Source organism: Kwoniella botswanensis, chromosome 3 (assembly GCF_036426115.1).
Source record: "Kwoniella botswanensis chromosome 3, complete sequence".
NCBI classification, from domain to species: domain Eukaryota; kingdom Fungi; phylum Basidiomycota; class Tremellomycetes; order Tremellales; family Cryptococcaceae; genus Kwoniella; species Kwoniella botswanensis.
This window is the reverse complement of record NC_088601.1, coordinates 1,077,224-1,104,922: the sequence shown is the minus strand read 5'-3', so window position 1 is coordinate 1,104,922 and position 27,699 is coordinate 1,077,224. Positions and strand designations below refer to the sequence as shown.

The 27,699-nt window shown below is 47.6% G+C and overlaps 11 protein-coding genes across 11 annotated transcripts; 5 read left to right on the top strand and 6 right to left on the bottom strand.

Moving 5' to 3' along the window:
- Window positions 1-118: 118 nt before the first annotated feature.
- On the top strand, window positions 119-3,407 carry L199_008293 (uncharacterized protein; the record flags this gene model as incomplete). Its single annotated transcript, XM_064893975.1, has 7 exons — window positions 119-806; window positions 868-1,698; window positions 1,753-1,923; window positions 1,973-2,359; window positions 2,447-2,542; window positions 2,603-2,736; window positions 2,802-3,407. 7 exons carry the CDS (start codon window positions 119-121, stop codon window positions 3,405-3,407), a joined length of 2,913 nt encoding a protein of 970 aa, XP_064750047.1.
- Window positions 3,408-4,949: 1,542 nt separating this feature from the next.
- Window positions 4,950-9,286, top strand: L199_008292 (uncharacterized protein; the record flags this gene model as incomplete). Its single annotated transcript, XM_064893974.1, has 6 exons — window positions 4,950-5,180; window positions 5,239-6,093; window positions 6,147-8,247; window positions 8,370-8,413; window positions 8,464-8,769; window positions 8,846-9,286. The coding sequence occupies 6 exons, from the start codon at window positions 4,950-4,952 to the stop codon at window positions 9,284-9,286; spliced, it is 3,978 nt and encodes a 1,325-aa protein (XP_064750046.1).
- A 386-nt stretch (window positions 9,287-9,672) lies between these two features.
- L199_008291 (uncharacterized protein) lies at window positions 9,673-10,930 on the bottom strand (the record flags this gene model as incomplete). The annotated part of the gene is made up of 5 exons (XM_064893973.1): window positions 9,673-10,479; window positions 10,550-10,616; window positions 10,686-10,722; window positions 10,777-10,859; window positions 10,917-10,930. The coding sequence occupies 5 exons, from the start codon at window positions 10,928-10,930 to the stop codon at window positions 9,673-9,675; spliced, it is 1,008 nt and encodes a 335-aa protein (XP_064750045.1).
- Window positions 10,931-11,372: 442 nt separating this feature from the next.
- On the top strand, window positions 11,373-11,950 carry L199_008290 (uncharacterized protein; the record flags this gene model as incomplete). Its single annotated transcript, XM_064893972.1, has 5 exons — window positions 11,373-11,394; window positions 11,466-11,581; window positions 11,640-11,660; window positions 11,727-11,826; window positions 11,883-11,950. The coding sequence occupies 5 exons, from the start codon at window positions 11,373-11,375 to the stop codon at window positions 11,948-11,950; spliced, it is 327 nt and encodes a 108-aa protein (XP_064750044.1).
- Window positions 11,951-12,164: 214 nt separating this feature from the next.
- On the bottom strand, window positions 12,165-12,826 carry L199_008289 (small nuclear ribonucleoprotein Sm D2; the record flags this gene model as incomplete). The annotated part of the gene is made up of 5 exons (XM_064893971.1): window positions 12,165-12,184; window positions 12,250-12,284; window positions 12,359-12,420; window positions 12,520-12,733; window positions 12,822-12,826. 5 exons carry the CDS (start codon window positions 12,824-12,826, stop codon window positions 12,165-12,167), a joined length of 336 nt encoding a protein of 111 aa, XP_064750043.1.
- A 420-nt stretch (window positions 12,827-13,246) lies between these two features.
- L199_008288 (uncharacterized protein) lies at window positions 13,247-15,084 on the bottom strand (the record flags this gene model as incomplete). Its single annotated transcript, XM_064893970.1, has 8 exons — window positions 13,247-13,313; window positions 13,374-13,385; window positions 13,544-13,698; window positions 13,746-14,283; window positions 14,328-14,403; window positions 14,565-14,662; window positions 14,722-14,883; window positions 14,972-15,084. 8 exons carry the CDS (start codon window positions 15,082-15,084, stop codon window positions 13,247-13,249), a joined length of 1,221 nt encoding a protein of 406 aa, XP_064750042.1.
- Window positions 15,085-16,064: 980 nt separating this feature from the next.
- L199_008287 (uncharacterized protein) lies at window positions 16,065-18,533 on the bottom strand (the record flags this gene model as incomplete). Its single annotated transcript, XM_064893969.1, has 10 exons — window positions 16,065-16,101; window positions 16,190-16,353; window positions 16,402-16,507; window positions 16,561-16,889; window positions 17,000-17,020; window positions 17,091-17,197; window positions 17,298-17,482; window positions 17,759-17,884; window positions 17,993-18,176; window positions 18,245-18,533. 10 exons carry the CDS (start codon window positions 18,531-18,533, stop codon window positions 16,065-16,067), a joined length of 1,548 nt encoding a protein of 515 aa, XP_064750041.1.
- A 936-nt stretch (window positions 18,534-19,469) lies between these two features.
- On the bottom strand, window positions 19,470-21,676 carry L199_008286 (uncharacterized protein; the record flags this gene model as incomplete). Its single annotated transcript, XM_064893968.1, has 7 exons — window positions 19,470-20,131; window positions 20,184-20,507; window positions 20,561-20,728; window positions 20,774-21,032; window positions 21,146-21,278; window positions 21,323-21,587; window positions 21,637-21,676. 7 exons carry the CDS (start codon window positions 21,674-21,676, stop codon window positions 19,470-19,472), a joined length of 1,851 nt encoding a protein of 616 aa, XP_064750040.1.
- Window positions 21,677-22,187: 511 nt separating this feature from the next.
- L199_008285 (ribosomal protein L13) lies at window positions 22,188-22,867 on the top strand (the record flags this gene model as incomplete). The annotated part of the gene is made up of 4 exons (XM_064893967.1): window positions 22,188-22,208; window positions 22,258-22,381; window positions 22,446-22,600; window positions 22,670-22,867. The coding sequence occupies 4 exons, from the start codon at window positions 22,188-22,190 to the stop codon at window positions 22,865-22,867; spliced, it is 498 nt and encodes a 165-aa protein (XP_064750039.1).
- A 252-nt stretch (window positions 22,868-23,119) lies between these two features.
- Window positions 23,120-24,193, top strand: L199_008284 (uncharacterized protein; the record flags this gene model as incomplete). The annotated part of the gene is made up of 7 exons (XM_064893966.1): window positions 23,120-23,192; window positions 23,331-23,390; window positions 23,468-23,570; window positions 23,631-23,714; window positions 23,760-23,807; window positions 23,923-24,070; window positions 24,125-24,193. 7 exons carry the CDS (start codon window positions 23,120-23,122, stop codon window positions 24,191-24,193), a joined length of 585 nt encoding a protein of 194 aa, XP_064750038.1.
- A 266-nt stretch (window positions 24,194-24,459) lies between these two features.
- L199_008283 (uncharacterized protein) lies at window positions 24,460-26,463 on the bottom strand (the record flags this gene model as incomplete). Its single annotated transcript, XM_064893965.1, has 12 exons — window positions 24,460-24,514; window positions 24,561-24,914; window positions 24,962-25,098; window positions 25,152-25,295; window positions 25,348-25,489; window positions 25,538-25,604; window positions 25,652-25,779; window positions 25,828-25,933; window positions 25,995-26,049; window positions 26,130-26,252; window positions 26,302-26,379; window positions 26,437-26,463. The coding sequence occupies 12 exons, from the start codon at window positions 26,461-26,463 to the stop codon at window positions 24,460-24,462; spliced, it is 1,416 nt and encodes a 471-aa protein (XP_064750037.1).
- Window positions 26,464-27,699: the final 1,236 nt, after the last annotated feature.

Sequence of the window (27,699 nt, the reverse complement as noted above, 5' to 3'; positions counted from 1 at the left end):
GACACGTCCACCGTCAATAACCCACTCCTATATCATCATCGCCAACACCACATCAGAATCTAGATAGGACGCAGGGTGCCCGAGAAACACGCCAGCTATGTCAACCTGATCAAGCAGAATGTCATCCTACTTCCCCTTCTCATCCTCCTCATCGTCCGTCTCCCACTCGGCCAACACCGTCAATCTGGATGACCCACATCTTCAAGTGACCATAACCCCCTCAGCATCAGCTTACTACGCCGGAGAGACCTTCTCGGTCACTATAACATTCACCAATACTCGCACACCACCCGCAGATGCCTCTTTCCCGAGAACACCGGTGTCTGTATCTCCTACAGCTGATGTGAGAAGCGCTGCTTCGGCTGGAAGACAGTTACCTCCCTTTGAATCACGAGATGGTATATCTTCGATACAGGACTTACCTACGAGGAAAGGTCAGATAGGATTGAATCTACCTACCATACCTTTGGCATATCAAGATGCCAATGCTGAAGCTGGACCATCACGCCTCACGACACCACTATCGATCAATTCGACACCCGGGCAACCAGCGACAGATTCTGGATTTCCTTATAGTCCAGGAGCCAATCCAGCTTACAGAGCACCAGGATGGCCCGGACAGGGGACAGGACCACTTTCGCCGACTAGGGAGAAACCTATGAACTTCAGGAGTCCAGATGGATGGGGTAATAAGGAGAATGGAAGTGCAAAACAAGCAGGTCATAGTAGAAGAACAAGGAGTTTAGCATTGGGTAAAGGGACGATGAGTCCTCAGGAATTGGTGTGGGCCCTTGGAGGTCAGCCGAGTGAGTGACTGAGATCAGATACTGAATGAGAAGTAATGCATGCTGAGCCAATCCCCTTCAGCACCGCCCCCATTACCATCTCGTCGGCCGCAGCCTGCTGCCATTCCTTCGCATCATCCTCACTCACGCAAGATATCCATCACAAACTTCCCTCTATCGCCCCCATCGGATGGATCCATAAATCAAATTCTGTCACCACCACTACGCCCTTCCTCAACGAGTGCCGGTCCATCGAGACCACCCCTGACGAGAGGGAACAGCTCGACAAGTTCCATAGGTACTTCAACCGATGACGATACGTTTTTGTCGAACGAAGCATTGACCAGGCAGAAATCGCGTCCTACACCCTCACCTCTGACCCATGGAAGAACCCCATCGTATCATAACGCATACGGAGCCTCGTTTCTTGGTTTGGGAACTCCGCCACCAGTGCCACCTCCTACCCATCCATATATCCGAGAACGCATACCGGCGGATAGAGGAACTACGACTGTGCTATGGGCGTATACGAGATTGGTGGCCCAGTTTCATCCTTCTAACACATACATACCGCCAGACCCCCTATTACCTCTCAGATCGATGTTACTCCATCAACCAGTAGGATCAGGATCGCTCAACCCGACTTCGTCTCTAACTCCAAGCGGTTCAAGTTCCGGTGGATCATCAAGATGGCAGCTCAGCTTTGGTACAGGTGCCATAGGCAATTCGACTCAACCGAGTTTGACGGGTAGCTTGTTCGGATTAGCAAAGGACCTGGTCATGGGAGGCAGCGGTGGTAGCTTGGAGGAAGAACGGAAAAGAGTGTGGAATATGAAGGATCTACCCGTATTGGAGACGACCAGAAGTCTGTTGGGTGTAGATGTGAAGTTGAAAGAAGGCGAAAGTAAGGAATGTGAGTACGTCGAGTAACAGCTGCTATATCCGCTCTGATATTGAGAACGCATAGACGTATACACCCTCAGATTACCTTCTACCTTACCTCCCGCACATCGTGGAAAGGCTTTTCGATTTTCCTACGATTTGATAGTGTCACTCAATGTATCTTTACCGGGAGGAGGCGGACGACAGAAATCAAAGGATATCAGTATACCCATTAGGGTATGGTCGAATGTCTCAGGTGAGCTAATTGTTCAAATTGCTCTTATTTAAGCTTACGGTTCGTGTAGTTGGCCAGCCATTTCGCACATATGATGTTCTGCAGCCCATCATTCAGACGAAGGAGGAAGGCATGGTACAAGAAGTCGAAACCGAAGTACGAGAGGGTGAACATTCGACGCCAGTGCCCAACGGTAGTAATGATCGTCGCCGGCGATCTAGCGCATCTGACAAACATCGATGGGAGACCGGTGATAACCGAGAATCCCTTCAAGCCTATGCTCGTCATCTACTTGATATACTCGAACCTGTTTCACCACCTCTGCCAAACGGACCGTCACCAAAATTACCTCCTCTCAGTCCTGGTAGAGTCAACGCTAGACTACCGAGATCCCGAGTGGTCAGCCCATCCTCGTCAAGATTTGATATACCGCCATTGATCCCAAACGATCAGAATGGTGAAGTGGTTGGAAGGACCTCTCAAACCTTGCTTGCTATACCGGGACAAGGTTTGGGCAGAGCATTTAAACCACGACCTAGGCAAGGAACCCTGCTTGAAGGGGATGACGAATTGGTTGAGGAAGGTTTGGAAGCTGGGTGTGGAGAAGCAGTAGAGATATTAAGTCGCCATTCACCAAAGGGTGAGTCAGCTGGCAGTATAATCGGTGGTGCAGAAGCGGATGATTGAGCCATTATCACAGCCTCATATGATATTGCCAAAGACGGTGAAGTCGTGGCAGTATTAACGTTGATAAAGACCACTTATCGCCTGGGAGAAACTGTACTAGGGGTGGTGACCTTCAACGAGCCAGAGACCGAGCGGAGAGTACTCAAGGTGAGTCTACAATTGAGATAATAGTAAAGGACAAATTCTCATTGACGATGTAATGCAACAAACAGTTCTCTGCGTTCCTGGAATCTCACGAAATCATTCCTCAACCCTTACTTCCCCCTCCTGGAAACACTCAACCGTCATTGGGAAGGTTACAAGCTGAACATCGATCTTCATACGTTGTCTCTTCGACACGATTAGCATTTTCCCTGGATATACCTTCAGACGCTACACCGGGGTTCAGTCTCGCTGCCGGTGAAGAAGACGGGAAAGGTGGATTGGAATGGAAAGTCAAATTACAATTTGTCGTTGCCGTTCCACCCACGCATCACCACCACTCTTATCGTCATTCAGTAGACCACAGAAGATCTCAAAGTGAAAAATCTCAATCGCCCGTCAAAAAGGGGAAAAACGAAGCTATCAACTTGATTTCAAAGAATGGAATTTCGAATGATCATGATAATACATTCTATTCGGCTTCTACCACTCTTACTCCCCTGTTACATACTACCGACCCACCAAGGATGAACGGGTCGATGGATGATAAAGATGGAGAAAGATCCATGTCGAAATGGCAAGAGATGAAAACAGAGCTGGTAGAGTGCGAAATCCCAGTGAAAGTCTTGGCTGGAAATACCGCTTTCGTAGTTCGACCTTCTGTATGGGTTATATGATAGCGTCCACTGGAGAGGATGAAACGATAGAATATCTTATGACATGATGTGTTGGCATGATGAGCTTGTATGTATGGTATGCATCGTTGATTAGTTGTCTCGATCTATTCATGGAGCTATGCCACCTGACCGAAGATCGAGGCGGGGAGGGGGGACGTTGACGTGGCATTCTCGGATGGGTTGACGCGTACGAATGATAATGCCAAATTCCCCTGCCTGGAGTCGTCAAAGGACAACCTTGAACCTATCGCTTTTTCACTTCTCTCATCGTGAAGTTGTTTCCCTTGTTGTGGTTTTAGTAGGATGTGGAATACGGGGATGGATGGAGAAGATAGTTGGAATGGCTCCTTTTTCGAGATGTGAGTAGTTTACACGTTCAATCATTATTGGCAATACCATCAAATTCCTGCCATCCTACCTTTACACCCAATCGTTCCCCTCTTCGATATGCCCAAATATCGCCTGCTCCTCCCCTCCCCTCCCTTCACACGAATGACGAACCCATCCTGAGTTTATTATATAGGAAGTGCCATCTTATTTGCTCGTTCTACGTTGGTAGTTCTGTGCAGTGCTGTTTCCAGGTTCTCTGAGACTATTCATCCTTCCCTTTTTATTTGTATTTGTAACAATACGCACAGGAGAATGCTGACTTGGCTGTTGGCATTAGTTTGTACTGTCGTATATGACTTCACATCTCTGTATGATCATATATGTATCGATTGATCTGTCCTCTCAATCTGAGTTACAGATCATGATCACCAGGTTTCACGTTTTTCCCTCATGGTATCCTTCCCTGGAGAAATATCGATCAACGTTTCAACCTATATCATCATATGTTATATCGAGCAATCAGTTGCATTCTCTCTTCGTCTGATAACTCCATGCCTTAACCATCGAAGTCTGCAGATTGAGGAGATCGACTGTTGATCAACCAACCTCCGTCCAATTTTCCTTTTCAGAGCACAGACATGCCTTCTCGTACTGCAGTCGTTGTCCCTCTCTTGACTGAATCAGCTCTACTGGTAGAAGCAACTCCTGTACTCCCATTTATGCTCTCGTACATTCTGCAGCTAGAAACGAAATATGACTGTGGTACCGACCGGAGTCGCTCAGCGCCACTGACGAAGTCAACGGTGGTGGTGTACTATCGAGTGTGTGAACAAGGTACAGATGATACCACATGTCCTGATGAGGCCAGGACGGCAGTCATACCAGAACAAACAGGATGAGAGGATAACACCATACATACGTATACAACATGTTCCCCGTCCTACTGCATGACGTGGGATCAGGAAGGGATAGATAGATAAGAGTGGGTTCATATGTGCCACATGTACACCACTGACGCGATTTTGATGGGAAATGAAAATGGGACTGAGATGACTCTCTTTACTGGAATCACGGCATATCCACAACCTATCACCCTCTCTCTCTCCCTCTTCACCATCATCACTATAATAGCACTAGATGCCATCCTTATACCTCACATAGATACATGGTCCTCATTCAGGCAGCAACCCCAATCAATCGATCGATGCTGTCATGGCATCCTCGTCAAATACACCAGTAACACCCCTCTCCATTCCCGGTTCATCTTCCAGATCTCCCACAAACAGCACCGCCGATTCTCCTCATGGCAGTACTCCACAATCAGCCATCATATCATATCCTACAGACTGGAACAACAGTCGAGGTTCATCGATGTATGAAAACTATGGGAGACCAAGCTTGGATAATGAGTCGTACAAAGGGAATGTAGAACCTCCTATCCCAGTGAGTCAAACCGATGATTTCGGAATGCGTACGTCTCTAATTGCTTTTCTATTCATAGATGTCAGCATCATCCTCATCATCCTCTTCGCAACCCATTTTCGACTGGCCATCTCATACTGGTCAGTCCAGTGCATACAGGAACCCGATCCGGAGAGATCCTCTTAACCATGCAGACCTGTTCGAACCTCACAGTTCCAGCTCAGAGGACGATGTCATCCTTCGGCCATATGAAGTTCGTAGGGGATCGGCTTTCCGTTCGACAACAGATCCCCTCATGCACGATGGTCAACCTATCGATCCAGAGTTCAGCAGTGCGGGACCACCAGTAGAAGGATACAATTTTGATCCACCACCTCAATTCAATCGGACTTTCTCTTCGCCCTTGCCTCAACGTCTAGGTTATCTCCGCCACCCCTTATCACCCGTCTATGATCCGTTGGGAACAGGTCATCCACCCCCTATATCATCCATTACTGAACCCCCACCCACTGCCAAACCCCCTCCTACAGCTCTCCATTCCGTCTCACTCGAATTTGCAGACTCACTCCAATCCGCTATCCAGACCCTTCTTCATCTATCGCCACCGCATCTTCTTGATAACGCCAAAGAGCAATACTCGGGATGTACGGTCCAAGTACCTGCTACCTCCCTATCAGCTCTTCTCACATCAATGCGAGGTCTCAACTTCTTGTCAGCACATGCGGAGGAACTGGTGGAGGGATTAGATCATGGACCGTTGATGCGTAAAGGAGAGGATTTTGATATCGGAGAATTACTTCAGAACGTAGCGGATATGTTGAGTGGACAGGCATCACAGAAGGCAATAGATTTTGTTTTATTTCATGGGGATGTAGGAATCAAACACGTTAGCGTGCATGGAGACGGGGAGGGTCTGGGATATGCTCTGAGTCATGTAAGTAATCTATCAATCTTTCCTCCTGCATGTTTGGTCTAACCTCATTATAGGTTATACGGCAAATCCTCCTTGTTGCCAACCGAGAAGATACGATCGAGCTAGGTCTACAAGTCATACCGCAGAGCCTCTCTCTCACTCCTCGAATCGGTCAAACATTGACCGAAACGGAGGTCGACCGCCATCGCAGCCAAAAGTCAGCCTCAAGCTCCAGATCAAATTCTCCCGGTCGAACCTCTCTACAACCTCCGGGACCCAATGAAGGACCTCTATTATGTGTATTCGAGATAGTGCATAATATATCGCAGACTGTCGATTCAACTCATGTCACCCCAAAGGCAGAACTCAATCCATTCACCAACCTCGCTGAAGAAGCAGAATCGATAAAACCGAATTTTGATACCCTTCTTGGCAAGAGGTTGCTCCAGGGGCAAAATGCGACGTTACGGGTCGATGTCCAACCATCATCACCTTCGGGTAGTGGAATGCCCAGACGTGCTTATGAGTTGTCGATACTCCTCTCCCGTGGGAAACCAATAGTGGAGCCTACACCTCTATCGATGGAGGAAGAAGCCATCCGACAACCCTTCTCCTCTATGCGATTAGCTCGGGAACCCACTCTTAGCGAATTATCAGAATTCGCCGAATCCCTCAGAACCAAGAAGGTCGCTATCCACGCTAACCTGAGCAGCGTCTTTGCTCGACATCTGACTAGTTACCTTGCTGCATGGGGAATGGACATCTCACATATCCCCATCGATGGGGATGAAGCTGATCGAGCGAAAACTATGTCGACAGGCAGGCATGATTCAGGTTATGGAGGTTCAACTGCCGGCTCCACACCAGCTGGCGATGTCCCTATGTCATTGGCCCCTTCAGCAAGAGACCAAGGTCGTTTTATTATCATCGATGATGATATCACCGTTCTTCGAAGGGAATTATTCAGGATACGAGCTGAACTGCACCCATTATCACTCAAGCCTCGGTTGAACAAACGTCCATCCCTATCGGCGAGAACTCGATCAACACCTCACGTTCGTCAAGTTACTCAAAGACCGGCAAGTGCAATACTAATTCATTTCACCTCTTTGGCGAAATACAACCAAGTCCGAGATGTGGTATCAAGCTTTGTAGGGGCACCATGGTCGACCGGTTCAGGCGCTTACATCCATCCTGAAGTTATGGTCATTCCCAAACCCGTTGGTCCACGTCGGTTCCTCACAGCTCTTCATACAGCTGTCAATCAACCTATTGTTGATCCCTTCTTCTCTCCAATCGCCACTTCCCCGCGATCGCCTGGTGGTGGATACTTCGGCGGTGGCTCTCGTACGCCGACGGAAAGAGAGAATGGCTTCTTTGATTCGGTCGCAGAAGAATCTCCAGATGAGGGTGGTAAAGCCGATGGGGGGTTACCGAAACCAAGATCGCCTTTAGGGGAACATCCCCCATCAGCTGCTCAAATCGTTCGAACTGACCATGGTTTGCACCTGTCACTTCCTACTCCTGGGGAAATACTTGCGACACCGGCCAACGAGTATTTCTCCAGTGCAGCAAGGGCAACGCCAAGTGGATCGGGCGCTTCCGGTGTCGTCATGCAGAGTCCGGATGGTCGACCATATGGAATGTTTTTCGAACCACCAGTCAAGAATGAGCGACGAGCATCCACTCACCGAATACACTCTGATACTCTCAGACGGAAACCGACTAGCCGACGGACCTCTGCTGGTGGTGAAGAGATACCTTCTTCCCCTGCTCTATCGCCTAGCAATTCTAGAAGGGTCTCTAATGTCACCAACCCCAGTGGTACAGACGAACGAAGAGGTTCGGTATCAGAAAGGCCTGGACATGCTCGTGTCAACTCTAGGCGAAGGACCTTGCCTGTTTCGGAATCGCCGATCGTGGCCGTCGGACGTGATCGGTCAGCTACGATTACTCAAGGGCAACGGCGATCTACACCAGGACACTCTCCTGTCATTCCTTCACCTCGAGCAGACCAAGGTACTTTCCAACCTCCTCGACCACCGAAGAAAGGTCCTGCATCGACCACTGCAGAAGACGTGGAGATCGACACCAAGAAAGCTGCTCCTCGACCGGCCAAGAAAGTGGATAAGAACGATGTCGTTGTCCCTCCTATCAACGTTCTGATTGTAGAAGGTAAGTCGTTCAATAGTATGTGCCACACTGACGCATCGCAGATAACCCTATCAATCAAAATATCTTGAGTATGTTCTTGCGTAAAAAGAAAATCAAGCATCAGTCGGCCAAGGATGGTCAAGAAGCGGTTGAGAAGTGGCGAACGGGAGGTTTCCATCTTATATTGGTGAGTATCCGAAATGTCATTCAGTTGTGGCAGTGCTGACTATTCTTCAGATGGATATCCAACTGCCCGTGATGGACGGTATCGAAGCCACCAAGGAAATCCGGAAGATGGAAAGGCATAACAATATAGGAGTATTCCCCTCAACGCCTAGCATTGAACACACTCGTGCACCAAGCGTCGAAGGACCAGTACCATCTTCACCATTCCGATCATCTGTCATTATCGTCGCTCTCACCGCCTCTTCGTTACAGTCTGATCGAGTTGCCGCGTTAGCAGCAGGATGTAATGATTTCTTGACCAAACCAGTGTCACTCAAGTGGCTTGACAAGAAAATCGTAGAATGGGGTTGTATGCAGGTGAGTTGCGTCTGAAGTAGGACATAGCTGATATAATCAGGCTTTGATCGATTTCGATGGATGGAGACGCTGGAAGTCATCCGATCCAAAGGAAGCAAGCGAAATGAAGAAGGGCTTCACACTTGGTCCTCAAGCTGCGGCCAAATCTCTCGCTAGCAGATTACGTATCGAAAGGAAATCAACACGATCCCCTGCTCCCCCTTCACCTTCTCCTCAAGTACATGTTCAGGCTCCTACGCCCGAAGCCTCGGATACCTCCACTCAGCCACCTACTCTACCTCTTGCACCACCTAATCCACCTCCTTTGGCTGAATCAACGGCGGATCCAACTCTTACCGAAGCTTTGCCGTCGGTTCCTGAAGCCTCTGACTCCACCTCTCCATTGACGAAACAAGTCGGTCTGTTGAAGTTAGATACGGAGGGCAGTGCTGGTGATGCCTCTAAACATCGTTCTGATTCAGGTTCTACCATAACGGAAGAGAAGCCTCTGCCCCCTCTACCAACTGAACAATCGTGATCTTTTGGTCTTCATCTATTGCTATTTCTTTCAATTCCTTTTACGATATCGCTAGGCCTGTACACAAGACTTTTTAGACATGATACATTCCGATATATTCCATATACATTATAACTCGTTATAAATAATTCTTCTTTTTCCCATTCATCCGGTATCAGGAAACTTATCTCATTCACACGAAATTGTAATTTTAATCGATCAGGAAACTTTTGTTGCATCAGTAGCCAATATACATGCATGGCTTGAAAACGGAAATGGAATGTAATGCGAAACGAGCAGAGTGAGCAAAAGTTACATGTGATATCTATGAGCAGATACATGTGATATATGGAAAGCAATGGGGTATGATCTATTACAAGAAAAAATGAAAGACTAGATTGATCCATCTAGATGGTAAGTACGAACTGACCATCTTTCTTGGTCACTCTCAAAGCTTGCAAGATATCTGATGAATTCACATTCTTCTCTTTATCTTTACCAAGAGCATCGATCCATTCACCCAAAGTCAATTCTTTCTCTTCCAGTTTACCGAATCTCTTCTTCAACCTCTTGATTGTCTTCGATGGGACTTGTGTAGATTCTCCATTTATAGCTGTAGCTGGAGTTGTAGGTGTTTCTGAGTCTTCGAACTTTCTCTTCTTGTTCTGAGGTTCAGACGACGTCTCGGCGTTATCATCATTCTTAGGGTTCTTTGAGTTCGCCTTTGCACCTGTACCGCCTTTATCTCCCTTCCTGTTCTTTTTCTTCTTCTTATCCGCATCGGTATCTCCATTGACGGAAGATATAGTAGCAATATTCGACTGGGTGACCTCGGTAGCACTGGGAGCCTCAGGATTAGGCGTAGTCTCCGCCCGTGATCCTCCCCATGATCTCATTCCACTAGATGGAGCCATCTTGTTCATATCTGTAGCGTATGACCTCTCGACTCCAGCAAATCCACCTCCACGTCCGAATCCACCCCTTTGAAATCCACCTCTACCACCTCTACCGCCTCGTCCAGGTGGACCACCTCGCTGTGAGTACTGTGGTTCGGGTGCATTGAGCTGATTCAATCGAGAAGGATGTATGGATGAGCTTGCGGCGGCTGGTGCTGTTTCGGCAGCTGCAGCAGGAGTAGGGGCAGGGACAGGGGCAGGGGCAGGTGAAGGAGCAGCGGGGGTCTGGGATTGTGAGGATGTTTGGGTTTGTCCGTTCTACAACATATACGCAGAGAGGGTAATTCGTGAGCTTGAGCCGGTGTGAGCTTGTTCGATGAACACACACCTTTTTGGGACCTTTGTACAATGCTCCTTGGTATTTCTCAGCCTCGGAGACACAAGTAGTATGGCTCCTGTTGATAGCGTTCCAGTCAGCACAGGGTCCAGAAGAGAATGAAGGCTGAAGGTACACTTGTACTCACTTGTATTCCCCAGGGTTTCTGAAAGTGGTCGAGCAGTCTATCATATCATCGAGATCAGTAAGAGTGCCAAGCACAGGTTGAACCAACTTACCTAAACAAGTGAATGAAGCATGACATCGATTTCTATGCTGATCGAGCTTTGGCTTCTTGACCGTATCGGCACAAGCATCGCACCTGTTCATGTCATGATCAGCAGAGGGAAATAAGCAGGCCGAACTTCATGCGACTCACTGGAAGGAAACCATATTGGGAGTCGCGCCGGTATGATAGTACAAGGGTCAATTGGAGGTAGTACAGAGATGGTGGACAGAGAGACATGAGATGGGACTCTCTCTTGCTCTTGATGCTTTTGGTTTTTCATTTCTCATTCCACAAAAATATATCAATAATTTTTGCACCGTGTTCCTGACCGGTCATCGCCGCACAAGTCGGTTTGATTACGTAAACATCCGAGGTGACTCATGTTCCCAACAGTTGCATCTCCTAAAGACGCGTCTCTCACTTTCTCACTTTCTCACTTTCTCTCTCAGCTCCATCTTCCTCCTGACCCCGTCTTCTTCTGCGTTTAGCTGTAGTCGAAGCTCGTAACACTCACGAGTCTATTCAGCTCCCACTCCAGAGAGAAATATCTCGAGTTCCAAACAAAAACAAGTAGCTCCGTTTCTCATCTCACTCGCAACTTCCAACATGTCTCCCATCAACCCAGAGCGTAGGTGGACACTTCATCTACATGTTCAGGTCATGGTGTGAACCGGTAGCTGAGACGATCGTATTTGACAGCCCGTATCAACTCCAAATACCTCACTCAACATCGTGGTGAGGTGGTCCGATTGACTGCGAAAGTGATCAAGCTTTCCGGTGATACCGCTACCGTTGAAACCAGTGATGGGAATACTGTGAGTAGAAGCGTGTTTCCTGATAGTCAAAATTACTGACTTACTACCTAACCCGTAGCTCGGCGTCCATCTCTCACGAGTAGGCGTCATCCCAATGCTACCGTAGTTGCCGTCGACCGATACCAGATACTGATATGACGAATAGGACATGCACATTGGTGACGGATTCATAGAGATCATCGGTACCGTCAAGGACGACTTGAGTATCAAAGCTCATACCTATATCGAACTAGGCAGTCAACTCGGTATGTATTATGTTCTCTCCTTCGCCCACGCCTTAGCTAATCATCGACATGTTCAGATATGAAAGCCGTCAATGCCGTCGTCGAATTTGCTCACGGCGGTAAAGGTCAAGGTGTGCTGGCTTAGAGCGAAAGCAGATGATGAAAGAGTTATATATGTATTTGTACTAGTTGAGTGAGAAATACCCGTCATTTGTGTGAAAGAATAATACAATGTATACATGCATTAAATGTAATATGCCATAAGGAAAAACAGGACAGCTCTTCTTCTGTTATATTCCTGCGTCCCTTCTCCACCACTCCACGTAGTAAATCCAGTCTCCCTTCAATCGATCTACAGATTAAGCTGCGTTACGAAGGACTGTTTATGATGACACGGATATATGTCAGCTTCTGGTTTAGGCATTTCTAAATCTGTCAACTTACCGAGAATGACTGAATCGCCACGGAGGAACATTTTGCTAGGCAGAAGAGCAACAAGCGATCAGCTTAAGCAGACGTGAAGAGTCCTGAATGACATGCATGATGCACTCACGAGATGAATCTATCCTTGTTTACTGGCTTCTTTCCCTTTCCTTTCGGTGTTTCCGTCCACATCTGAATGATCAATCACATCAGCACCTCATCCTCCATATATCTCTTATTCATCCATAACTTTCTCCATGTACGTTCAGTCGATAGCATTCTATCACTCACCTCTTTCACATTCTCCAAGACCATGTTACAATGCCTATCAAAAGCCTTCACCCTCGCCAGCAACTTCTTGTTATTTCGTAAAGAGATCAACACCTGCGACGAGTTTCGTACGGCCTGTTGTAAGACTGATAAAGGTCCTTGAGAGATCTCATACTCCTCTAATTCTTTTATTTGCGCTTCGTCCAACTCGGATTTGGGGACGTGGGCGTATTGACTGGACGGAAGGGGAAAAGCAAGGGAAAGAAAGCGAAGGAGTCAGTGTTGTGTTTTGATAGAATTATCGGGAGCTGAGATATGCTCACCTCATCTTTTCTTCCTATATGGATTCCGGGTTGTTCTACGGCGTTTCAGGATGTGGTGTTGATGGATTCAATGCTGTAAGATGATTATATGATGATGTTGAGATATGAGGTGGAATATGGAATAACAATAATCGATTGCTGGTAAAGTATAGTGATGCAGTCAAGAATGCATGAAGCGTGGCGGCATTCTCCGGCAATTGGTCATGTGGCACCTCATCGTTCCTGCAGCAGACCTCATATTGTTGATGTGATTGAACGAAATATAAGGTAAGATAATCCATGCATACATAAAGTATTGAAATTGGATTGCAAATATATACAATGGAATGAGATGACACTACTTAATCATATACAATCATAAAAATGAGGAGGAGATGTGCACAAAATGCAAAATTTGACAAAGATATAGTAGGTGCGATCTCACTTTATCGATCGACACTGGCTTTGGCAAAATCCCTTGATGAGATTTTTGCCTCGAATAGCGAATCAAGTCTGGTTTTTGTCATATCAGCGATATTCCTCGTATGACAAACTGGAAAACATCAGGCTTACTCATCGACAGTCCTATTCTTCGTCTCAGGAATATAGAGCCATGTCCAGATGGTACCAAGTAAGCCTAATCCACCAAAGATGTATCCCACTCTCCCTTTTAGATTCGCCTCGTCGGGGTTGACCAAATACCTGAACTTGATTAGTCTAGTTTCGGAGAGTAGGGTACTCACGGTATGATGATATTCGCCAACATCCCACACAACGAATTGACGCAAATTCCTATTCCAACTGTTTTGGATCGCAACTTGGCGGAACTGACTTCGGAGAAAATCACATATCCCAAAGGACCGATACTTCCTTGATAGACAAGTCCGAATATGAGAGTCTACAAAGGGTGTGAGCACATTATATCTCAGAGTAAAGGTGACTCACAAAGACTGCCTCAGCCCATCTAGCCGCCTTGGTATCTGAAATTGAGGAAAAGCCTATGCCAAAATTGATAGTGGTACAACCTATCATCCCTCCTAGGAATAATGTTCTTCGTCCCAGCTTGTTCACGGAATACAGAGCAGATAGATTACCGAATACACCAATGGCGGTGACTCCCACACCCAATTTGAAGGAATCTGACGTCGCGAATCCGGCAAGTTGGAAGAAATAGGTGCTGTAACCTAGTACGAAGATGACACCTGAGATTTGTTGCAGGATGAAGACCATCAGAGCAATGATAGTTCGTCGACTGTCACTGCCTCTGAAACATTGCACGTAGGTAGTCTGAGCGGCATAATGATCTTCTAAAGCGATGGTCTCTTGAATCTGACGGAGATGTAAATCCAGATCTTTCACACCCAACACTTGTAGAACCAATCTTGCCTTTTCATCACGCTCCTTTCGCGCTAAATACCATGGTGATTCGGGAGCGAAAGGCAACCCGATCAACAGGATGACAGGGAAGATCCATTGTAAAGCACTACGAGTCGATGTCAGATTTGAGTCTCATCGATGAAAACTCACAATGGAATACGATAGGCATTCCTATCCTCTCTTGAACCCAATCCCTGGATGACGCAATTGGCGATGAATTGACCGACTACATATAAGCTAGCGTATTCTACCATATTTACTCACCGACAATCCACAGATTGACCAATCCCGTGGTGATTCCTCTGAGTACCACCGGAGAGACCTCGGCACAGTATGCAGAAGCTGCTGAGAGGTACATCCCCAGAGCAAATCCGTTGATGAGCTTACCAACGAGGAGCATGGCATTGTTGTGAGAAGGAGAGAAGAATTGGATGAAGACAGCGCCTATGGAGATGAAGGAAGCGATCGCAATGGAACCTCGACGTCTATAAAGGGGTGTTGATGTGTTAGTGATGATGAGTTGAATGGTGAGACTGGTACTGACCCAATTCTATCCGCGATCCAACCAACGGCTATACCACCAAATATACCACCGACTGACCCGACCGAATTGAAAGCACTTTGCCATCTGGCTGGAACAACGTAATCATTCTTGTAAAAATAACCAAAATCGCGACGGAAGCTTGGAGTTGACAGTAGACCACTACTGATCTGAACATCATATCCCCAAAGAACCGCGCCGATGCAAGAGAATCTAAAAGGTCAGTGTCAATTGTCGCGGTATAGCAACTCACAAGCACCACATGAAAGCGCGACGATAATCTCTGATTGCTTGCAATGGGCTGATTGCTTTCTCTTCTGCTGCAGCCAACGCGAGTGTGTTGTCATTGATTTGAGGGGTTTCCATCCTGAGTCGCTCTACCACTTCGGGTTCGAGACAATAGCTTTTGCTAGGTGAGATTGACCGAGTCTCAGATGCACCGCGGGGAGATAGAGGTATTTCGCTGGGGCTTGGATGAGCTGTGATCTGTCTGTTAAGCGAAGTAAATCACTCACGACATCGTTGCGAGAGTGAAAAACGTCGTAAGCCCCTATCGCTCTTCATACGATTTCTCAAGACCGATCACCAATCATCGCTCCGATAGCTGCCGATGAAGCACCAATGCTTGAGGATGAGTTGAAAGATGAAGGTGGTGACAAACAAGTTCGATTAAAGTGAAGAGCTGTGAATGGATGCGATGATGATAGGATGGGATGTTGAAAGGATAACTGGGGACATCAGGGTATCGACCCGCGAATGAGACGGATCAAACATGGAAGCCCCGGGGGGAGTGGGCGATACGGCGGGATTGAGGCTGAGAATTAGGATCGAGATTAAGCATCTGGGTGGGCTTCCCAGGTGGTAGTGGTGTTGCGGACATTACCGCATGCCTGATCCCATCACATGGCGGTGAACATCGCCATACAGAACATGGCGGTGCCTGATCGCCTGTGTTTGTATAGTGGTAGATCATTCTCCGATCATCCAAAGGATGCATCTAGTACGATGGAACAGTAAAGAACGTAGAGAGATCAATGCATTCATCGCTAAATACTTGAGCTTGTTCATTATGTTCGTACTATCAACAAATGCAAACGTCCTTGTTCCAGTGCTGTGTAAGTCGAGAAACTAATCGAACCAATGTTTCTACTCAGCCGAGATATCCCTTCCAAATGTGTACATTCCTTCGATGACACTCAGAACTGAAAGGAACTGCATCAGCAGTTTTTGCCTGACATCTAGGTCAGCACCGCCCTACACTACCTTGACAAGCACTCACGAGTGAGATTGAGGACCCGTCGGGTCGCTCGAAGCGTCCATGAGATGGATTCCAACAAAGCGGACTATCACCAATCAGCTTCGGTGCGATACCATCCAACGTACCTTTTTGCACCAGGGAAGGACCGTTGGTAGCCACGCATTCGACCGGAAGGCTGAGAGTCAGCACAGCTCATTGCTCAGTGACACTCACCTGTTCAACCCATCTAAAAGCTCGCAAGCAATGTTCTCCGCGCTCTCTTCGGGTCCCATCGGACTTGGTAATATCGGGGTAAATAACGCCAGCTGTGCGAGCAGCGCTTGACGAGTTTGAAGGAGGACCAAGCGCACTACATGCTGTGTTACAAGGATGTTTCCCTTAAATGATTGACGTGAGCGGTATTCGATTGAACGTCGGTTACTCACCTGCATCACCAGATAGCTGTTCAGAGCATGAGCTCTATCACCAGGTGTATCGCTGAAATAGTCAACGAATCGAGCTAGCAATTTCGACTCCCAGTCGACTGCAGGGCTGTCAATCGGTGAATCAGCAAAATTTATGGGGTAAGCTGCTGACAGACTCACCTGGCAGAGCGAGAATCATAAGCTTTGCGAAGCTTCAGAGGATCCGGTACCGTGAGATAGGTCTGTATTGTCCTGTGTCTCAGCACTTCGAGTTTCTGAAGATCCGCAAGAATTTCTTCCATCAACCGAGGAGATTTCCTCCTTTGTATGAGAATGGCGTCGTTGAGAATCCTGAACAGGTTTGTGTTGACGTTGAAGCCAGTGATCAAGGGCGTTGTTTCGGGTAGTTGCGGTAAGATGCCATCGCAAGTGATCATTTCGTCGTCGATTTCGGCGGGGAGGAGCAAGTCATGGGCATCTTCGAGAGGAAGGCAGATGGTTCGAGCTCGCTGCATATTAGCGATGTTCATTGTCGAGGACACTCACGAGGCAAGCTGTACTTTTGTCCGCTTGGAAGAGAAGCTAACCGTCAGCGCTGCTATCACGAGGGCTCACTCACCCAATACACTCTTCGCCGCATCTCACATTCGACCACATCGAGTCCTTCATAGCTCTACATATCAGCATACATCATGTCTACTTGCACTCACACTCTCCTCGTTCAGGCGCAGAGCCAATGCCATCTGATTTGCTTGGGCTGTCACCACCACATGCGCGGTATTGTTTCCAAGGAAGAGATGCACAATACCTTCGCTATCTCGGCAATCAGCATGAAGTCTGAGCTCGATTAGACAGCTCTCACAGATATGCAATAACAACTAAACATCAGTCATGATCAACTCCTTCAGACAACTCACTCATCGAGCACGTTATAGGGATCGGTTCATCCCACATATGTGCCATTTTGGCACGCGCCACCTTGATGCATTTCCTAGCTAGATCTTCGATCTCCTTCTTGTCGAGGTTGACAAGATTGCGTGGGACCTGTACCAATGTTGAGGCGATGACGGTCAAAGCCAAGGCGAAGAAGATTGGGTCGGTTCTGTCTCGGCGAGCAGTCAGGTCGGTTACGAATGTAGGTCGGTGTAGGCATGGGGTCAAAGGGTAAACCTGAACAAGTCAGCACAAGTCGACATGAAGATGCACCTACATAGTCGAAGAACAGGTTGAGCACATTGTCAATGATCGGTCCTGAGACGACCTGGTCGATGCCCTCGGGCAATGTAATGGTGGGGATCAAAGGCGAATGCAATTGAAGTCCGGTCGAGTAACCCGACCTTCGGTTGTCAGCTCCCTTCCCGTATTCACTCATACGTACGATGATGATAATTTTCGTTCAAAATCAGTACTCTCCAAATCTGAGAAGGCTGATGACCTTCTAGCAGTATCCGAGTCGATCAATCCAGAGCCATGGCTATAACCATGCACAGCGTCGGACACAGCACTTCACATCGATTATTATCAGCATTCTGTTTTGGTAAAGTGTGTTGAAAATGGACATGCCTGAGGTCACTGAAATGTCAGCTTCAGTCATGCATATACGTCCACTTACACTGGTGCTGGTCCTTTTCTCCTCACCGCTTTCACTCTGACACAATCGATAGCAAACCGCCTACATCTTGCACAAGGAAGCCTGGCAGCGTCCGGATGATCCGGAGGTACCAGAGGGGAAGGTTCACATCGTCGTCTTAACCAATCAGCTTGATTTGGCATCATTTCGAACTTACTTTCCTTTCCTACATGCCTCGCAACCTTAAGATGGGTCAGCGAAATTCAGGCCATCGCCAGTGAGATTCTGACGTACTCGTAAAACCAGCCAAAACAGAAGTCGATAGCTTGCCCTTTGCTTTCTTGTTGTTCTCTGCACTTGCACTACTGTCCTGTTCTGGACTAGCTCGAATAGGTCCAGTGGTGAGGACTCGTTGTTTCCCCTTGTTAATCGATCCCGACGGACTAGCCGAAGTTGGTGGTTCAGGCAGTGATAACCTCTTCCTCTTCTTCCCCTGATCACTCATTTCTGTATCTGAATTCAAATCTTGAACGATAGGCCGCGGTGAATTTGAAAGTATTCCATCGACATTCAGGTCGGTCATCTTTCGTTCGATGTTATGTATATATATACATATATGTTCCTGTATGTATCTTGCAACGTATTTCGGAGGATTAGGGATGTCTGAAATTTGTTGATATGAAATAATGGCACAAGGTATGGATGGATGAATCGTTTTGGTCACAGGAACCGGACGCGTGAAATTGCGGATATGTTAGCGGGATAAGCTTGGATATTAAGCTTTGGGAGATTAGATCCAGGGCGGGGTGGATATGTTGCATCGACCTCACGGAGGTGGAGGAGGAAGACCTGCAAGTGGACGCAGGGTGTGGAGGGGTTGTGGAGGGTCTGACGGAGCTGTTGAATCCGGGTGGAGAGGGAATCTTGAGGAAGTTGGAAAAGCTGTGTGGGCGGTGATCGAGTGTGAGAATCTGATGGTGAATAGATTGGATATGTAGCACAGCCTCGTTCGATGGTTTTCTCAACCGACTTTGAATCTTATACGAAGAAGCTAGAGGGCAGAGTACAGGTCATTGACATCTAGTTCATAAGAACAGTGTCATCCCGAGTGAGCGTTGGGCTGACGGAGTAAGAGAAGACTCACGACGAGAAGCGAACTGACCACTGACCATGCGAGTCCGATGCTGTATGATCCGTGGTACTGGAACCTAGAACAGCTCATTGTGTTCCTTTGAAACCGTCATCTGTCAATGACGAGGGTTCGTTCATGCACAGCCCCTGGCGATGGAGAGATCCCATATAGGGGTGCAACGTTCGGCGTCTCTCTCATGATTACTCACCCCGTTAAGGGATCTACAATAGTATCGTGACCCTGATGACACTACGTTATATGTACCTGTGCTAGTACTTGTTTTCATTTTTAGCCTACATTCCTTCGCTTGCTTCCGTGTGCCTGTACATATGGTACATGATGCATCGTTCTATCAAAACTACTGGATCAACTGCAGGCTATTTTACCTCATCTAGATGTACCCGGCATCATCATCCCTCTGACCGATGCACTGCCCAAACCGTTCATTCCATATCCAATCCCGTTACTACTTCTTGAAGGCGTCCCAGTTGTGCCCGGACCGAAACTCTGACGAAGGTTGGATGGCCCTGGGCCGGCCGCGGATCTCGGATAAGGCGCGGTATTTGCTGCATTTGCAGGTGGAGTTGACGTAGAGGTCGGTCGATTGTTATAAATGGTGTTGCCTATCGAGGGAGAAGGAGAATGTGGTGCATAAGAACTGCGAGATGGAGTCGAGCTAGGTCGATTATTGTCATTTGATCGTGCACCGACTGGAAGGGTATGAGGTGGTGGTGCAACGTACTGTGGAATGGGAGGCGGAGGCATGACCCCTAGCTTGATAGGTGGCGGCGCATGAGGCGACGAAAGCGGAGGATTGACTGAGCCTCCCAAGGTCTGCCCAGCCATCGTTCGTGGTTTCACGGTGACGTTGTCGTGAAGAGCTTGAGGACGTCGAGGATCGAGTGTACCTCGAATCGAAGGAGAAGGCACTGGAAGGAATCGCCGAGCCAGCTCATGCGCAAGACCGACTTTGGATGTCGATGCGGGAAGCATGTCGACGGGTGGACGGCTGCCAGTGAGCTTGGCAAGGGACGAGAGTAGTTCCTCGGCTGAATCATGAGATCAGCAAAGAAGACAAGCTAGAACTAGACGTTGACCCACCAACATGCTGCTCTCTCTCCGTGACAGCAGAAACACCCTTTCTGATTCTCACTTCCTGCCAAGTTTGCAACTCCTCTATCAGTTCGCTATTCTCCGCCAACACATCGTCGACCGTTTCCTTCTCCTTTCCTTTGTTGGTTTCCAAATTTCCGTAGTATCCACCTTCATCGATGTTCTTGGATCGCCTCAAAGCTCTTCTAGCCCATTGCCTATGCCTTGCACGTTCATGCATTCCTTCCAACGTGGACCAATAGCCTTGTCCTCCTGTAGCGTGATAGGAATCAGAAGTGGGACCGAAAGAAGGTGTAAATGCAACCGAAGTGACTGGAGGGATTGTCACTGATTATCAGCAATGTCTTGGGATGACAATGACTCACCTCCTCTGGGCACACTACCAAAACCACCAAAACCTCGTTGTGCTCTTCTCTCCTTCCATCTGTTCATTTTCAGACTTGCTCGTCGAATGAGCGAATCAGACAAGGTAGATGAGTTATATGAGGCATCTCCACCGAAAGTCGATTGCAGAGATATCGCGTTGGCATTGGCTAAAGATCAGCGATATGTCATTGCAGTATGAGACTTACCGAAACTATCCCCTTTTGCTGCCAAATTTTCCAGCAAATCTCCATCCTTTACTTTCCTCTTCTGGACCTCTCTGCTGTCGACAGCTGAAGTGAACCATTCTCCCACCTGAGGTGTTTTCTGGGTGAGAGCCCATCTCTCTATAGAAACGCCATCATGACCTCCTTTTGGCTCGATCTCTAGAAGGAGAGAATGCATCGAGGCACAAAAGTTGTAGATGATATGAGGCGGGAAATGAGAGGGAAGAGGGGGTACTGGCAAGTGGAACTGAGCTCTTGCTGGTACTGGATTAGGGTATTGGCACGGGACAAGCAGGTTTTCCGAGAAGAGGTGTATTGTGTCCTGACCATTAGCGAATTTCGAGCAATAGGTCAACTCACCACTAGCTGGTCCCATGTAAGCGAAGGCTGCTTCAAAACATAGCCCAGAGTGTTCTCTTCCTTTTGAGCGAAGGACGGCGGGAGCCAAAGAGCTGATATGTTGTTGAGAGGTGGTGGAAGATTTACAGACATTCTACGGAAACAAGTTAGCAAGAAACCTGACACTCAGAGACTCACTGAGCGATGACCACTGAAAGACTTTCTCTTATTTCTTTCTTCAGAGCTCCATCAACTGGATGCTCCTCTTTGACATCTTTGGGTTTCTCGGGGATGAGGTTGATCTTAAGAGACAGCTTCTGCCTCTTCGAGTCATGGTCAACATCTCCGTTGATCTTTTCCGGAGATGCAGAGGCGAGTTTGGTCAGGCTGGCAGGAGAGGGAAGGACGACTTTGTGGGGCGATTCAGGAGATGACCGTCGTTTCCGTTTGCTCCCAGGGGTGTCTAGTAATACATGGTCAGTACATGTCTACACTGGGGAAAGCCAACATACCCGCTTCCTTGTTGGCAGACCTGGTCGACCTGGGAGGCATGGTTGGTGTGATTCCCTGTGTGGGATGCTGATGGGGGATGTTGGACGGCGGTATTGATGAGTTTCGTGATGTTCGAGCGAGGAGTTGTACGCGCAGATACGAGTAGGATAAACAAATGTGATACCCAAAACTTTGACGCGTTGATGCTGTTTGGTGCGATTGACCTTGTTCAACTTGTTCGTACTCTTCGTCGTGCCGATGAGGGTAATCGTTCACTGAGCGTGCTTAGCGAATGGTTGGCAGATACGACGCAGCGACTGACAAACGATGCAGGATGCAGTGGATGGTATGCTCAAGAGGGCATGACGAACAGAGTAGGGTATCTATCAGAAGTCTTTAAAGACTCCCCTCATTTATTCACAAAAAAAAAAGACCAAGACCCTCTAATCCTCTGTGCTCCGTTGGCATCTATCTATCCTCTGACATTCAGCCATCATCATATGCACACTCGGATCATTACAAATCGACATTGCATACCCGAACTACACAGCCTCGTACAGCATACTCTGCAATGTCAGCGACGAAAGGAAAGGTGGGTGATCTCCATTTGCTGCGTCCTCTAACTGACATCGCCTTCACAGACCGCTCTCGCTCTTACTCGGGTCTGGCATCACACCAATGCTCAGCATAGGGTTCTTGGTAATCTCGCAAGCAGAATAGCGTGGGTGTTGATGGGGAAACACAAGCCAACGTATGATCCAGCCGGTGAGTACGATCTTCGAGGTGCATGCAAGTTCATTAGCCAATGGCATGATAAATATCTATATAGTCGATGCAGGAGATTATGTTGTCGTTTCGAACGCATCGAACGTCCATCTGACAGGGAAGAAGGGTACCGATAAAGTCTATTACTCACATACCGGTTACATGGGAGGATTAAAAGCTGTCCCAATAACGAGGATGAGAGAGAGGCGACCAGAAGAGGTGAGCCATACGGTCCTAGTCCCATTTAAGCTAGAATTTCCCTAACAACACTCGTCTCCGATGTGATAGATCATACGGCGAGCAGTATCAGGAATGTTACCGAAGAACACTTTTCGGGATCGACGTCTGGAACGTTTAAAGATTTTCGCGGGACCTGCACCGGAGGTCTACGTCAACAATTCCTTGACGACATGGAGGGATCAGGTAGGATCGAATATATCACAGTCAGGACCAGCAGCAGGGCAAACTTCACAGACTAGCGCATAAACGTCATGCATGTATGTTTAGATAAACAGGAGGTTTCACGGTCTATTTTCAGCATGTTGCCTGGTTACGATTTTTTGAAGATAATCGGAAACAGCAATTGCGCATTGATCTGCATTATATCTTCACGACTGGTCAAGCTGACTAACTTACAGGAAGAGCGACTGATACGCTGATTTCCAAAGGTGCTGTCTTTAACATTTCCTCACTTCTCGCTACTGATCAATCATATCAACAATCCACAACAAGGTAACAATGTCTACAGGCAACACAACTTGCAAAGGCGAATCGATGACATGGGCCGTGAACGATCGAGGAGAAACGCCTTGTGAGTTCGATCTTTCGGAGTGTATGACTGACACCTATACTTCACAGGCAAGGTATACGAGGACATGATCAATCTATGCCAGAACTTTGAGATGTTTGATACTCAGCTACCGCCGACTGTGTTCACTTGCACTACCAGCAATCCCAACAGCTGCTGCTGCTCTAGCGTTGCCTTCGCCTTGTTTCAGGCTTGTATGTTGTAAGTGCCGTGTAATTGCATGACTGTTTAGTCTAACAGAGTTGATAGGTGTCAATGGTGAATGAATCTCTTCCAAGTGCAGCGACTCATGCTAAGAAGTTTTAGGGGTGTGGCTTCGTTACCTCGTACTCAGAACTTCTCTTCCTGGTTAGACGGTTGCGAGAACCCTCAGATAGGCAGGTAGGTATGTACGGCTCTCGATCATCGGCGCTCTTTCTGCTCACATGCTCTACCGAACAGTCTTCCGGACAACGTTGCCAGGAGTAGGAGTGTGTCGATCCCGCAATGGGCATCTGTCTCGCCGCGAAAATCTGATGAGGCTTGGTAAGTGACTTATGTCAAGGCGGATCTGAGCTAATGCTCTGGGAGGAATATAACTCTCGCTTTGGCCAACGCGACTTCTCTCCAGCCCTCCTTGTCAGTCTTCAGGTACTCGGCCTTCGACGACTGCACGACTTGCCAGCAGTGAAAGTGGTAGTAGCAGCAGGAGCAGCACCCAGAATAGAACCTCGTTTTTTCCAACAGCGACTAGTCGAACATCCAGCAATGTCACAAGTACCATATCATCTGCAAGTATCACTACGTCGATGGATTCTCTTCCACAGCCTGTTCAGACATACAGTGAGGTTGGAGAGGTGATGAATGGAGCGAGAAAAGGAGGACAGACTACAGGTGCTGTCGTAAGTGACGATCTAGTCTACATCGATGGGAAGCTAAACATGAACAATATACAGGTCGGTGCCCTGGGAGGAACAGTATTGATTTCCATTATTCTAGTCTATTTGTACAAACAGAAGAGGTAAGTCGAAGCTCAAATTCCAAGCTGACATTCAGCTCATCGCGCAGGTCCAATATCTGACATGTATCTCCGATTATATCTGATGCATTAATATTATGTTACATCGAGGGGATAGCAAAGCAAGCGTATGCAAATCATAAAAACGGGTTCTTCATATACCCTTCGATCTATTATTACACAACTAAAATATATTGAGCTTTGTGCTTCTAGTATGGTACCAAGATGAAAAAAGAAAAAGGAAAGAGACACCAATTTGTCTACCAGAAATCATCATATAGCATTACCGACATCTTTCATTTCCTCCGTCGGTGATGGACCACTATTCCTATTGTTAGCGAGAATCACTTGGAATAATGGCACTGGAGACTTACGTTGAAGAATGCCTCAGCGGCGTAGACTGTCTCACTGTATTCGACCTTATGTCGAGACTGTCTGACCTCCCATCCGGTTGGGAACTCGCTTTCAACCCTCGTCCACCGACATTAGCCATACCGCCTCCATCCAGTATCTGCCCTTCCACATCCAGTCCGGTCTTACTGACTAATCCAGTCCTATCGCTGGGCGTGCCGGGGCGAGAGAGCTCAGCCATTTTTGCGGAAAGATGAGAAGATACCGCTGTCGCTGTCGTACCATTCGAAACGGTTTGATTGGCCGCGCTTGTACCTGTTCCAGCTGGGTGATAGTATGACCGACGTTGTGTTTTCGTGTAATCGAAGATCTTGAAGCTAAAGGCAGGTTCAGCGAGTGGAAAGAATGGTCTGCGATGACTTACTGCTCCTCCATCATTCGCATTTCCGGCGTCATCATCTCCAAATCCTGTCCTTCCTTTCGCTTCCTCGCCTTGAGAGGATTCTCCTCCAATAGCAATTCCTCTAGTTCGTGGGTGGCATCAAAGTTTGCGCGTTTGGACTAGCAAAACATACATAGGTCAGCCCCGAAAGAGCAAATCACATATTACTAACGTCTGGCTCAAATGGCGGTACCACTTCTTTCTTGTACAGCTGATCCCAGTTGATATTCCTGAACCAAGCGTGAGCCTTGATGTCTTCGAAACCTCCTCCTCCTGGACGGTATCCTAATCGTTTATTCGGATCTCGATCAAGGAGCTGAGAGTAGAAATATCAGCCTGTCACCGTGACATAGTATAACAACGCTTACCGATTTTATGGCATGCATACCATCTGATGAGCATTTGCCTGGAGCATCTTCCGGCCACAGAAGATGTTCATTCAGTATTGAATTGGTAAGAGCTGTATTGGTTCGTCCTCGGAACGGTCGTTTGCCGAACAATAGCTCGTACCTGCGGGGAGGTCAGCTTGGGTACAGATGAGCCATCGGGATCACTCACGCTAATATACCCAGTGACCAGAAATCCACCGGAGCAGAATAACCTCGTTTCGTCAGGACCTCGGGAGCTACAAGGATGTCAACCTTCATCATGATGTAGTAATATAGTCCGCACCCATATAAGCCATACTTCCTGCCACCCCTGTTAACAAACGTCGTTCTGAGAAGTGCACTGCAATGTTAAAATCGGTGATATGCGCGTGTCCCTTCTCATCTAGCAGTATATTATCGGGTTTCAAGTCTCTGCAGAGAATGTCAGCTGTTGAATTTAGATGTAGGCATATTACTCACCTATGCACGATCCTCTTCGAGTGTAGATAATCAATTGCCATCGCTATCTCCGCTACATAGAACCGGACCACTTCTTCGCTCATCGCTCCAGCTCGATCCAAGTGGACTGGTAAAATGTAGGTTAGACATTGCTTTCCCTTCTCGTTCATCATCTCAACAACGCTCACACCTTAGATCTCCACCCAGCATCAGATCCAGAACAAAGAAGCAGTTCTCATCGTCCTGGAATGCGTATCTCAGGTTCACGACGAAGGGGTGATCAATCTAGCTGTCAGCATTGTTCGGCATTTGCCCACACTCACTTCTTCTAACAGCCTCCTCTCCTGTATTATATTGGCGACAGCCTTCATCTTTACACATTTGGCCTTGTTGATGTACTTTAGGGCATAAAGGGTTTTCGAGTGTTTATGCTGGACCACTCGGACCTTTCAAAACTGTCAACTTGGTCCTTGAAAGTAAGACATCTCTACTCACTTTACCGAAAGCACCCTTCCCTACACTTCTCAACAGGTAGAAGTGGAATAGGTTTACTTCGCCCTCGAAGTCGATTGCCTGGAAAGTAAGGTGAGTCTCGTCATTCCAAGAGAAGCAAAGTTGATCAGCACGGACCTCTGGTTTGCAGCAGGCTGCACCCATCTTGACAACTGAGCCTAGCCTTCAAGGCTATCCGATTGAGACAGACAAGGAAACGCGGCTGATGTAGATGATAGCAGAGTTGATAGGTTGCAGAGCCGAGCAGATGTAGGCCAGTCGAAGTGATAGAGTTGTTGATCAGAAGGACCGATAATGATGAGGCAAATTGATGAAAGTGATGGGTTGAATGATAAGACTGCAGAACAGATGAAGTACAAGTCAAGAATTTAGCGTATAATTGGAAAGAATGAACACAGTACGGCGCACGGTTTGAGCTTTTCGTTCTTCTTTTACAGAATTGGGAACTATGCAACTATGCGAGATCCCCGATCCAAGTGAAAAAGTGAGAAGATGAAAAAGGGGAAAGGGAAGGGTAGCTAAAAGGCGACCAAACCACCTAACAACACCTGACACACTGACACCCGACTGACACACATGTACAATCTCACAAACGGTACACCTCCTTTCCAACAGCATAAAAATTACTGACTCACCGATGTAACAAACCACAGCTTCCAAGCTAGCACAGTCCTCTACTCTGCGTCAGAAGCTGATGTTGTCGATGGGTACGGGAGATAGGTCGGATCGACGATGTGTTTAGGTTGAATAAGGATGTGCGACTAGCAGCTGATCGTCAAGGCATGCACGTCGGTCTGATTGGCTAGGTGGATTGCATGGATGTCTCCTTGGGCCACTGCTAGAGGAGAGTACGGTAGCTTTGTCAGATGGCACACGATGTATGTATACGGATATGAAACATGAACAATAGGGAGGTAGACGAGTGATCTGTAACAACAAAAGAGGTAGAGGTAGAAAGCCCCTAAACCGGAAAATCAAGGCACCGACCACACCACGCACCAACACACCAAACAACAAACGAATCCCATTCCCACTCCCCACTCCCCACTCCCACTCACCTATGTATCGCTACCTGCTCGTATCTCTGTCTTGCACTTGCACCCCTGCTGCTCAAGCCGGTGGGTGGTACTGGGGTATGCATTGCTCCCCTTGCCCGTCTTTCAATGTTCATGTTCTAGCCGGTCACAGTGACTGAGCGGTCACCCTCATGTCCCTCATCAATCATCTTCTCAGTCTCCGCTTGCTCAGGGATCCCCCAAGCCATTTCCTGTCTCTCGTTAATCATCCCAAAGTTTAATTTCCTTTTCTCCTCATTTGGTAATACAGTAATCCATGCTCTCATACTGGATGAAATCACTCTGGTGCAACGTACAGTACAGT